General features: G+C 32.1%; 1 protein-coding gene across 1 annotated transcript in view; it reads left to right on the top strand.

Annotated features, from left to right (window-relative positions):
• LOC145317667 (voltage-dependent calcium channel type A subunit alpha-1-like) overlaps window positions 1-11,293 on the top strand; it is a 149,400-nt gene extending 138,107 nt beyond the window's left edge. Inside the window, exons 27-31 of the mRNA XM_080158828.1 lie at window positions 236-328; window positions 1,045-1,273; window positions 1,707-1,907; window positions 6,674-7,041; window positions 7,168-11,293. Of these exons, the coding sequence (XP_080014954.1) occupies window positions 236-328; window positions 1,045-1,273; window positions 1,707-1,907; window positions 6,674-7,041; window positions 7,168-8,134 (1,858 nt within the window). The 3' untranslated portion in view covers window positions 8,135-11,293. The remainder of the gene's footprint in view (window positions 1-235; window positions 329-1,044; window positions 1,274-1,706; window positions 1,908-6,673; window positions 7,042-7,167) is intronic.
• Window positions 11,294-12,245: the final 952 nt, after the last annotated feature.

Raw genomic sequence — 12,245 nt, 5'->3', positions numbered from 1 at the left:
GTCATCAAAGTTTAACAAGGTATTTTAATATCATTTAATACCTATATTTGCGGCAACACATTTTACTACACAGAAACTTCAAATTTTTAACATTTACAAAAGAGCCTGTTTTAATGCTTTAATATCCATGTCAGCTCGAGTTCTTCAAACATTAAACTCATAGTGGTTAAATTATTCTGTAAAGATAATAAAAGCATTTTTTTTTTACAAAATGTAATACATAATTTTGTTTTAGTTTTGACTATTTGACCCGAGACTCGAGTATCCTTGGTTCTCACCATTTATCTGAGTTTGTATCTACCTGGTGTGAATATGATCCTGGAGGAGAGTAAGTATCATTAGTTTGTATCTACCTGGTGTGAATATGATCCTGGAGGAGAGTAAGTATCATTAGTTTGTATCTACCTGGTGTGAATATGATCTTGGAGGAGAGTAAGTAACTTTGTTTCTTGCAGTGAGGAAGGGGACAATGGGCTGTTTATTACACTAGTCCCTCAAAGTTTTATGATAACGTTTTCGTATTCCTTAACTCAACAAGTTTGGGGACTTTTAATGAATTTTCATTGGTTGGTTGATTAAGTTGAGTGTCCAAACGTTTTAACAATTAATTGTAATCTACAGTAGGGAATATCTTATGTCTAATCATAGGGGATGTACATCAATTCATCGACCATTGTCTTATCCCTTTAAATCCTTGGTTTATTTTTTGTGCTTAAACTGAAAGTTCCATTTCAGCACTCATAGCCCCCTAGTCCCTTATTTTTGAAATAAATTTAAAACAAGAAAGTGGGTCAGCATTTTTTTCTGTGCTTAAACCCTGCGGGGACCCTATCCCTGCGGAGCCTATAATTGAGGTGACTATAAATAAGAGGTTGGGGAAAAATTTAAAGGAATAGGGCAATAAAATACAGTATAAAAAACATGCTAAACTTTTTCACCAATTAAAATCTGTATGATAGAACACTGGGAGGCAATTTATCGTCAGAGTTAGTACAACTTTTGTTAGCATAAAAGTAATAATTCTTTAGCACTTCTACTTTTTAGGGGTCTTGTCCATTACACTGACCTGCTAGCCCTGTTGAGACAGATAGACCCGCCCCTGGGATTTGGCTCCAAGTGTCCAGACCTGCTGGCCTACAAGCGCCTGGTCAGGATGAACATGCCTGTCGACGAGGAGGGGAAGGTCCATTTCAAGACGACCCTGTTCGCCCTCATCCGAATAAATCTGCAGATATTCATGCGAAGTATGGAGGAGATGGATCAAGCGGATCAGGTAGCAAGTTCTTTTATAACCAGGGAGGGAGGGGATATTGAGCTGTTTATTACATTATTCCCCTAAGTTTTATAATAACATTTTTTATTGGTCGGGTTACCAACTTTTTTGATTTTTACTTAATTTTGATGTGTTTGTTCATCAAGTTGAGTGTCTAAACGTTTTAACAACTAATTATAATCTACAGAAGGGTTGATTTTATTTATCTTCATTTGGGGAACTTTATTAAATATAGTTCTAGAATATTTTTTACACTGTAATTTTGTAATATTGCATATACGGGAATAGGTTTCTACCTAATTCGTCCAAGAAGGGGAGAGAAAAATACGATAAAAAAACTACTTGGGTTTCAAGGCAAAATGAAGAATCATCAAGAAGCAATTCCATTTGAAGTAAATTACCTATCTATCATTAAATCTATTACATTTTCTAGGAATTGCGAGCTGCTATACAAAAGTCTTGGCCGAGTACTCGGGGTGGCACACCCCCTATGGTGGATTTGTTGGTGCCACCCCCCGAGGACACGGGCCCTGGCAAGCTGACCGTCGGCAAGGTGTACGGGGGAATGTTGATCCTGGAGAATTGGAAGCTGTCCAGATTTGGTCAGGGATTCCCCACCATCAAGCATATGGCGGTAAGAAACTTAATAGCTATTTTTTAGAAGCCGCATAAAAGGAAGATAAAAGTTTGATTTGAACAAATATTATTTATGAATGGTAATTTAATTTCCAGTGTTGTTTCGAAACTGATTAATATCCGCTGGATTAGAACCAGTTTTTATCCATACTGAAAATTATGTATAAAGTGTAGACACTCAACTTAATGAATTAACCAATCAAAAATCAATAAGGATAACAAAGTTGTTAAGACAACGAATAAGAAAAGTTATCATAAAACTTTGGGGACTAGTGAAATAAACAGCCTAATGTCCCCTCCCCCCCTGGTCCGTAGCCAAGGATGTGTTCAATCATCCTCAGAAACTCAATATCAACATAAGATATAAAACCGCCCCTTCCCTCCTCGTATACACACACAAACACACGCACACACACACTCACACACAATGGAATAAAACTGTAAACACAACATTTTTTTTGAAAATTTTAAAAGTTCAATTCTAATCCATAATTTAATTTTTGTGTGCCTGTTTGTTTTTTTATTAAATTAGAAAAGAAATTTTTTTTCAAATTTTTGAAAGATTTTTTTCTACTTTATGTAAAGCTTTTGGGCTCTTGGGAAGTTTTTTTTCTACCAACTTTAATACAAATATATTTTTGACTAATTCGGGCTTAAAATTACATTTTTCATGGTGTCAGAATTTTTGCAACCCTTCCTATATCCCAACTCTTTTTGCAGAACTCAATATATTTTATAAACATTTATAGTTTATCTAAGAGAGATTTAGAAAAGATAAATGAAATCTTGCTCAACTTAAAACAGAAATAAAATAAATATGTTAAAGCTCTTTAAAGTAACTATAAAAAAAATTACGTCATACAATCAAATGTCCAATGATAGGCCAACACATAGACTAAATTACCAATGGCAGGCCAGTATACATTTTAGTTGGCAAGTATGGCGTCTTTTTTACAGGCACTATAAAACTCAAATGTTTTGATTAATTAATTAAACTAATTTAAATACATACAGAATTGTTTATTGATTGATAGAAAGATAATTTTGATGTATAAATTAACCAAAATCTGCTTATTTTCTATGTATCTTGTACTGTGGTACAAAATATAAAATTATAACATTCAGGGCTCGGCAGCCGCGTGTAGGCCTCATTGAAGTCATCATTTTATAACATTCATTTGAAAGTCTAAACCTGTTCTTAACAGGCAATCCATCTTTTCGGAATTTCTTTTTTTTGCACAGAAGCGGGTTCAAATTTGAGACACATGCGCGGCTTAGAAGCTAGGGGCGCAGCCGCTAGTAAAATATAATATGATAACATGGTATCTGATATACATATTATGTGTACTATAGTCTGTAAGTTAACAAAGTTCTTCTTATTTCCTATGTATCTTGTACTGTGGTATAAAATATAATATTATAACATGGTATCTGATATACATATTATGTGTACTATAGTCTGTAAGTTAACAAAGTTCTGCTTATTTCCTATGTATCTTGTACTTTGGTATAAAATATAATATCATAACATGGTGTCTGATATACATATTATGTGTACTATAGTCTGTAAGTTAACAAAGTTCTGCTTATTTCCTATGTATCTTGTACTGTGGTATAAAATATAATATTATAACATGGTGTCTGATATACATATTATGTGTACTATAGTCTGTAAGTTAACAAAGTTCTGCTTATTTCCTATGTATCTTGTACTGTGGTATAAAATATAATATTATAACATGGTGTCTGATATACATATTATGTGTACTATAGTCTGTAAGTTAACAAAGTTCTTCTTATTTCCTATGTATCTTGTACTGTGGTATAAAACATAATATTATAACATGGTATCTGATATATATCATGTGTACTATAGTCTGTAAGTTAACAAAGTTCTGCTTATTTCCTATGTATCTTGTACTGTGGTATAAAGTATAATATTATAATAACATGGTATCTGATATATATATTATGTGTACTATAGTCTGTAAGTTAACTAAAGTTCTGCTTATTTCCTATGTATCTTGTACTGTGGTATAAAATATAATATTATAACATACAGGGCTCGGCAGCCGCGTGTAGGCCTCATTGAAGTTATCATTTTATAACATTCATTTGTTTGTCTGGCACGGCTGCCGAGCCCTGAAAACATAGTGTATCTGATATACATATTATGTGTACTATAGTCTGTAAGCTAACTAAAGTTCTTCTTATTTCCTATGTATCTTGTACTGTGGTATAAAGTATAATATTATAACATGGTATCTCATATACATATCATGTGTACTATAACATGGAGGAAGAGGACATTGGGCTGTTTATTACACTAGTCCCAAAGTTTTGTAATAATGTTTTCTTATTTGTTGGTTTAACAACTTTGGAGACTTTTAATAAATTTTGATTGTTTGGTTTATTAAGTCGAGTGTCTAGACGTTTTAACCACTAATTGTAATCTACAGAAAGGGTTATTTTGTGTAGCATCACAGGGGATGTACAGTAATTTATCGGCCATTGTCTTATCCCTTTAGACCCATGGTACCATAGTCTGTAAGTTACCAAAGTTCTGCTTATTTCCTATGTATCTTGCACTGTGGTACAAAAGAGACAAAATTGTGAAATTTTATTATTTTTAATTTTCTAAAGGAGAATTATGATTTGCTTTTTATCTTTAAAATCAATAATGAGCAAAATAAATTTTTCAAAATCTTTAAACTCTAATTAAAAAACATACAAAAATTTAATTTATCCAATTTTAAGTTTGAAAAGTCACCGTGTATTGTATTGATATTCTTAAGTATACGGTATATCTGTGTATTTCTATTAGACTGGTTCATTACTTTTACCTTTAAAAATTTGTTTTCAATTTTGCATTACTTTTTTACTTTTTGACCTTTTAGAAACTGTACAAAATTTGGGTCTTGTAAGGTTTATCTTGATCGGGTAATTGGTGCTTTTTAAAAGAATTTTTATTTTAGTTTTGCTATAAGAATACTAAGTTAAGTATTTTGGCAAAAATAAATTTTGGGTATAGTCCCTTTCGTGATAACGCCTTTTAAGGGGCATTTCTTCGTATTTTCACAGTAGCCTTTACCCTATTTCCAGCCCCTGCGGGGCAATCACCTAACTTAAAATAGCATAACATAACCTATCAAAAGCTAGTGTGAAAATATGAAACGCTCCTTAAGAAGCGTTGTTACGAAAGGGACTATATCCATAATTTTATTTCCATGCTAAAAATTTAGAAAAACAGTGGCTTAAATCAGCTTAAAGACTAAGAAATTTTATTATAATGAACAGGTCTAGCGTGTATGTATATGTGTGTGTGTGTGCGTGTATGTATATGTGTGTGTGTGTATACTAAATCTAATACCTTGAGCTGGATGTAACCTTATACCTGGATCCTGAATTCATATTCATATATTCTCTAATAATATGTATCAGGGTTCCCAGATATTGGTTCGTGTTAATTTTAAAAAAGGGACCATAAAATATGAAATAATTAAATATTATTTATTACAAATAATTCTCCATATGTTAACATTTTTTTTTTTAATATGCTTAGTTTAAGATTGGAAGAAATAACTTTTTGCTTTTTCATAACATTTAATAAAATAGCCTAAAACAGGCGTTTATGGCATCTTTTAAAACTTGAATTATTCTATAATCCGTGAATACCCTGAATATATATATGTAACTAGTGTTATTGATAATATTAGGCTCTGTTTTTTACATAAAGATGTTATTAGGGCCTCCTTGATGGCTCTTATGTTGCAAAGTAAATATAACAAGGATGACAACATCCAAAAAAGCGAAGATCTGAAAAAATAGGACAAACGAAAATTAACACCTGTAGAATGTAAGAACTGAATAATCAGAATATAAATGTATAAAATAAAAATAAAAATTGTAAGTAAATTTGTTGAAAAACTGCTTAAATACAGAATAATGTTTAAGGACAAACTTACATTTTAGGACTGGATTATAGAGATAATTCGCTTATAACATTGTACATTGATGTCCATGGAATTAGAATTTTAAAAATCAGATCAATCGGATAATTATAATGCATAAAAATTTGTTGTTAAAAAAGTTAGATATCAACTTGTTTAAATTGGACATACGGACATTCTGGTAACGATTATAGAGTTGCTACGATTAATAAATCCTACCTAAATACTACAGGGATCACCATGGAAAGTTTAAAATCTATAGGACAATTCTAACATGCCTAAATTAAGGAAAAGAGCTAACCGTTACGGACATACGGACCAAGCCTAATTATAGAAAAGCTTCGCTTTTATAAATTATGGTTGCATATTGTATATATTATATTTGCTAAGAGATATTGGTAATGACAGTGGGCGGATTTAATTGATATACAATAAACAAAAACATATATAATGTACATTAAGTAAAATAATATTAGAAAATTAATTTATTATATCGAATTTTTCAATATAAAATAAACCCTTTTTAAATCTAAAAATTATAAGCGTTATTTATCGCATCTTATTATAGACAGCTTTCCAATATTAAAATGAAAAATTAAAACAAAACTGGTTTCAATCTTGTAATTTTTAATTTTAATATCCGCGGAAAACTGTCTATAATACGATACGATACATGATTTTTCAGTTCGATTGAGAACCGGTACTAATCCAGCGGATATTTATCGGTTTCAAAGCAATACTGAAAAATTATTTAGATAAAAAAGTATTTAAATAATAATAGAAATCAACTCATTTTATAATGCATTTTTTTTAGAATGGAGGCACAAATTTGAACAACAACAACATCAACAGTAAACCCATCATGGACACCCCAGTCCCCACCTCACTAGCAGCTGTCACAGCCACCCCAATATCAGCTGTCCCCGTAACAACATCAATGGTGACCACTGTATCAGCTATCGGCACCACAGCAGTAGGCACAACAGCTGCCCACACGGTGACTGTGCCTGCCACCGCAGCAACTATCCTTGCCACGTCAGTGGCGCAGACAACACTGCCAGAACCGTTGTTACCCTCCTCACAGACTATGGAGGCAAAACAGGAGATTGTAGAAAATTATTTGAATTCATTGCCACCGATGCCTATGAACGGAACAGTTGTACAGCCAATGACTGATAACAGGTACAAATTTAAAACTAATAATCAAATGTTAAAATTTTAGTAATACGCTTGTATGTAAATTGGTAAACGTTTAACTTTTGGAATGCAATTAATTTCTGTAAAAATAACCATTTATTAATCTTTCAGGCTAGCAGAAATAAGTTCGAGCCTTGCAGATGGGGAGCCGTCGTTGACCCAGCTGGTAAACGGAGTCAAGAACAACAGGTACAGAGGAGTTTCTGTTGACAGATACCGTGAGTACACAACTCCCCAGTATTATCAGGACACATATTACAAACGGGACCCTTACGACTCTTCCGGTGACGACCGGTGGGGCCGTTACGACTCGTTGCCGAGTCGTTACAGACGCGGGGGCGGCGGCCATGGATATCACTCAGACGTGTACGAGGGATTCGACGAGGATGAGTTGGATCCGGAGGGTGCCGGCGGCGTTGGGGCCGGTGAGCGGACCATTTTCAAGCTGGAGCGCCAGTGGAGCCATCCCAACTTGCGGCCACGGCCACGAGGAGCTGGCCGCCGGCTGCCCAAAACTCCAAAGGAATATCCGGACGGTGTCGGGATGCCCACCACGTCGCCCTCGGTCAACCAGGATAATCATCTGTTGGATGAGTGGATCGAAGACGAGCGTGTCCGAAGAACTCCTATTTTGACCAATCAGTGTAGTTATGAAAGTGATACATACAGTCCACCTCCGGCTGTGCGCACAACGGCTGCGAATGCCCGCGAGGCCCAGGGCTTCAGCCCGCCGCGGCCGGAGCCTAAACGAAGGACGCCAGTGTCAGAACGGCGGACAGGCACGGGCCGAATGTTGCCCAAGCCTCCGCCAGGTGGCTCGCATCTAGTTTTAAATGCTGCTCAAGCTAAACCGAACCGTGGCATCAGCCGGGAGCGCAAGTTGCCCAAGCCCTCGTCACTAGAAATTCGGAACCCCGGCCGGGATTTGCCGAGCCGGTCAACTAGCATAAATTTCCCCCGTATTGACTCTAGTCCATCAAGAATATCAAATTTTATCAACGGAACGAATATCATTCCGTCGCTTCCTCCAGGAAAGGCCGGGTTTCCCCCGCGACAACAGCGGCCATTCCTAGACTGAAATATCAAATTCGTTATAATGATAAAGTTATTTCTATAAAATAATATTAATAATAATTTCCTAATTATTTTTAAAAATTTTCTCTGAAGTGATACTCTATGAGAAGCAAAATATTCTTAATATTTACCTTTCCAAACACTTAAGCTTTTCCGATTATTACCCTAAAATTACTAACAAATGACCATAAATTTTAGGCTGCCAAAAACAACTCTAATTAACTGCTTTTCCTATATCTCAAACAGTTTGAATGAAATAGTAGAATTTCACAATTTCTTTCCATCATGATTCCATTGCATTATTACAAGATTGTTATGAATAGCAGTGTTTTTACATTATTTCTTTTTTTTTTCTTGGTGTTTGATTCTTCTCTAGAGATTGTTATACCTCTTTGCTAGCAAGCAGCAAATGGGATTTTTATTAAAATAATATAGGTGGCACTACAAAGGCTAACTTAAAATTAGATTTTTTCTTTTTAAAGATGATATAAAACAAATATAGATCAATAAGTTAGCTTTTTATTCACATTATCTTTCTGTTTTATTAAAGGAATGATTAAAAATTTCTGTTGCTATTAAATATAATTTTCTACTTTCTGTTATAAATTAATTAATTGGCTTTAGCTAGATACTTTCTGATTTTATCTTATTTCAATTGAAAAAATATTTTATTGTTGTTCTGGAATTTTAGAATTAAAAAAAATGACAGTTTAGTTTATGCACTACAAAGAAAGAGGGCCATTTTTTTCGCGTATTTTTGATATAAAGTTGTAAGTAAGTGTTTAGTCAAATGCGCGTATTAAGTCAAACTGTTCTTAATAAGCCCATTTGACTAAACGCTAACAAACAACTTTACGGAAAATACGCGGGAAAAAAATGACCCTCTCAATTGATAATTATTTTATACATTTTTTAAATTACAAATATCCAACAGGGTTAGAAATCTTATTTTGACTGGTCATTTTCAACACAGAAAAAATTAGTTTTCAACAAGAAAAAATCATATAATATTGTGATAAATAATTACTATGCAGAATTATCTTTAATCTAGCTTTTAACAATTTTATTCTTAGTAAATGCATCAATTTAGTTATAATCAATGCTAATTAATTAATTATAGTCATTTTTAAATTGTCAATTTATATGTATAGAAACAAATTTTATATTAACTATTGATAATTATGTTCCTATTTAATTCTTACTATTATTATATTTATGATTAAAGTTGCAGTGTTTCTTTCTAGTTTCAGCTTTGATGATGCAGGATATATTAAAAAAATAATTAAAAGACTTTATAAAAATCATCAAAAATTTTATTTTCATTAATGTGTTACAAAAGACTACAAGAAAGACCAAAATTTTTATTTAAATTAATCCACGAATATCAATCTTTATATGAAAAAAAATGATATTTTAATTAACGACTATTTGTACTTATTTATTTGATTTTTAAAAGGTAAAATATTATGTATCATGTTGTTAATTAACTTTTTTATAATTTGACTAGTTAAATAAAAATATTATTATTGATAGTAAAAATAAATTCTTTTGAAAAACAAATTGCATTGATAAAAATAATTTAAAATCGTAAATTTACCTTTAGATTTATAAGTTTTTTAAGTTTTTAATTGTAAAAATTATATTATTTTTACTATCAATGAAATGATCGAGTGAGGAAAAATATCAATTTTGTACACTAAGTAGGGTCGAAACTCAATACAAAAACTCAGGACATATACAACTTTTTTCCAGTATGGCCTCAAAACCGATTAATATCCGCTGGATTAGAAACGGTTCTTAGCCCTACTAAAAATCATGTATAGCATCGTATTACAGACAATTTTCAACGAATATTAAAATAAAAATTATAAAATTCATACCAGTTTTATTAGTCCGGGCTTTTGGGCACTTGGGGCTAATAAAATTGGTTTTAATATTATAATTTTGTATTTTAATATCCGCGGAAAGCTGTCTATAATACGATGCTATATTTGACTGGTGATTGTAATTTCTAAATTAGGTACTAATTCTTTTAATGCATTAATGAATAAGAGCGTACAGGTTGTACAAATTTGATGCATTTCTCTCACTCAATGAAACTCTTTATAGTGCCTTTAAAAAGGGGGGATAAATTACAAATCTTTTGGCAGAAAATTCCTAAATAACGTCATATTAGAATAATGGACTATTCGAGATTTTTCGGCCAAAACTTTTAAATTTATCCACTATTTTATAGGCACTATAAAGATCTTTCACTCAAAATGTAAATGAAACACAAAAACTGTTAATAAAATAATTATAAAAACTGCAGGTATCCTGAACCATATATCCTCCTGTAATAATAATACACATCTGGTTTCCACAACATTATTAAAAACCTGTAAATAACTGCCATTTCAAATAATACAATATTACAAAAACAAAAAAATTAGTAAATAAAATTTCATATACAAATACATGCACATTACAGAGTATAGCTAAAAATAAAATATATGTTTTCATGTTGCCTTTTTGCTCAGAATCAAAACTTAAAAATATATATTTTTATTACTTTTTCTCAAAATCTCGTTCAATATTATTAAAATTCCCCTTTAATCATCTCCTAGTTCATCTCCTACCCTTCCCCCTTTTCCTAAACATACAAGTAATCATTTTCTAGCTTGGCTTCGAAACCGATTAATATCCGCTGGATCAGAACCGGTTCTCAGTCATGCTGAAAAATCATGTATAGCATCGTATTACAGACAGTTTTCCACGAATATTAAAACAAAATCATGAAATTAATATCAATTTTATTAGCCCAGGACTTTGGTCCCTCGGAGCTAACAAAACTTGTTTTAATTTAATATCCGCGGAAATCTGACTATAATACAATGCGATAAATAACTAAATTCAAGGTATGACAATTTTTAGAGGTATGACTTAAGACAGCATGATACATTAAATAAAAAAAAACTATTTCTCTCTTAGATATTCTCTATATATTCCGTTCAAAACCACTCTGACTTTCATTTTCTATGATGGTGAATAAAATTTGCATCATATCTGTGTAAGGTAAAGAAAAAGTACACAAATACGAACATTCAAATTGTTTTTATCAAGATTTGAATACATATATTGTATCATTTGTTTACATAGTGATTTAATAAACTATCAGAATGCTTATGTGCTTTTTTTTTTATTATTTTTAGTAGGTAAAATGTCTTTGTTGTTTCTTCTATAAAAAGTAACATTAAGGTAGTAAGCTTTTTTGTCTGTAACGAAGATTCTCGCTAACCGCTGAACCCAATGTGGTTCTCCTTAACAGTAAAGCTTCTTTTAGGTCAAGGGAAGATTTTAAACTATTTTTGGAGAGGGTAACTTCACCCTCCAAAAAAATATCCCCTCTTAATTTCTTTTTAATTTTCATTAGAAACCTCAATTTCCCCTGGAGGCTTCTATATATAAGGTTAATCTATGTGGTAGATAAAAATACCTAATCTGTTATAATTGCATATATAAGGATATAAAGCATATTTGTGAGCTATTATTCTTATAAATCAAATGCCTAACAGGCATCAAATTAGTATTAAGAAAAACAACTTTTATATAAATAGCAAAATAAGAAGCTTTTCTATATTATGGTGAATCCGTTCGGGCGGAACGGATAGTTAGATAAGTTCATGAATGTTAAATTTAAAAATTCGTATGAAGTCCCCTTTAAAATTAGGGTATGATTTAGGGTACGTGGCAACTCTAAAATGATCAGAACGTCAGTGTCTATTATGAACGTGTTGATTTGGATCTATTTTGACTTTTGTTTTACCCTGTTAAAACCTCCTTTTTGATATTTTAGCGGTGATTCCTAGGACAAGTAGAAACGTTATCAATTATCTTCTAAGTTGAGTAAATTTAAAACAAATAAAACTGCGGATTTTTTGAGCTTTGCTTTTGTGTATTTTGTTATTCTTATCAGAATCAGAGAGAGGGGACAATGGGCTGTTTATTACACTAGTCACCAAAGTTTTATAATAACGTTTCTTATTCGTTGGCTAAACAACTTTGGGGACTTTTATATGTAATTGGTTGGTTCATTAAGTTAAGTGTCCAAGCGTTAATTTTCAGAAGGGGTAATT

This window comes from Acartia tonsa, chromosome 4 (genome assembly GCF_053477335.1).
Source record: "Acartia tonsa isolate MP-2025a chromosome 4, ASM5347733v1, whole genome shotgun sequence".
NCBI classification, from domain to species: Eukaryota; Metazoa; Arthropoda; class Copepoda; order Calanoida; family Acartiidae; genus Acartia; species Acartia tonsa.
The sequence above is the reverse complement of the archived record's forward strand: the minus strand, read 5'-3'. Positions and strand labels throughout refer to the sequence as shown.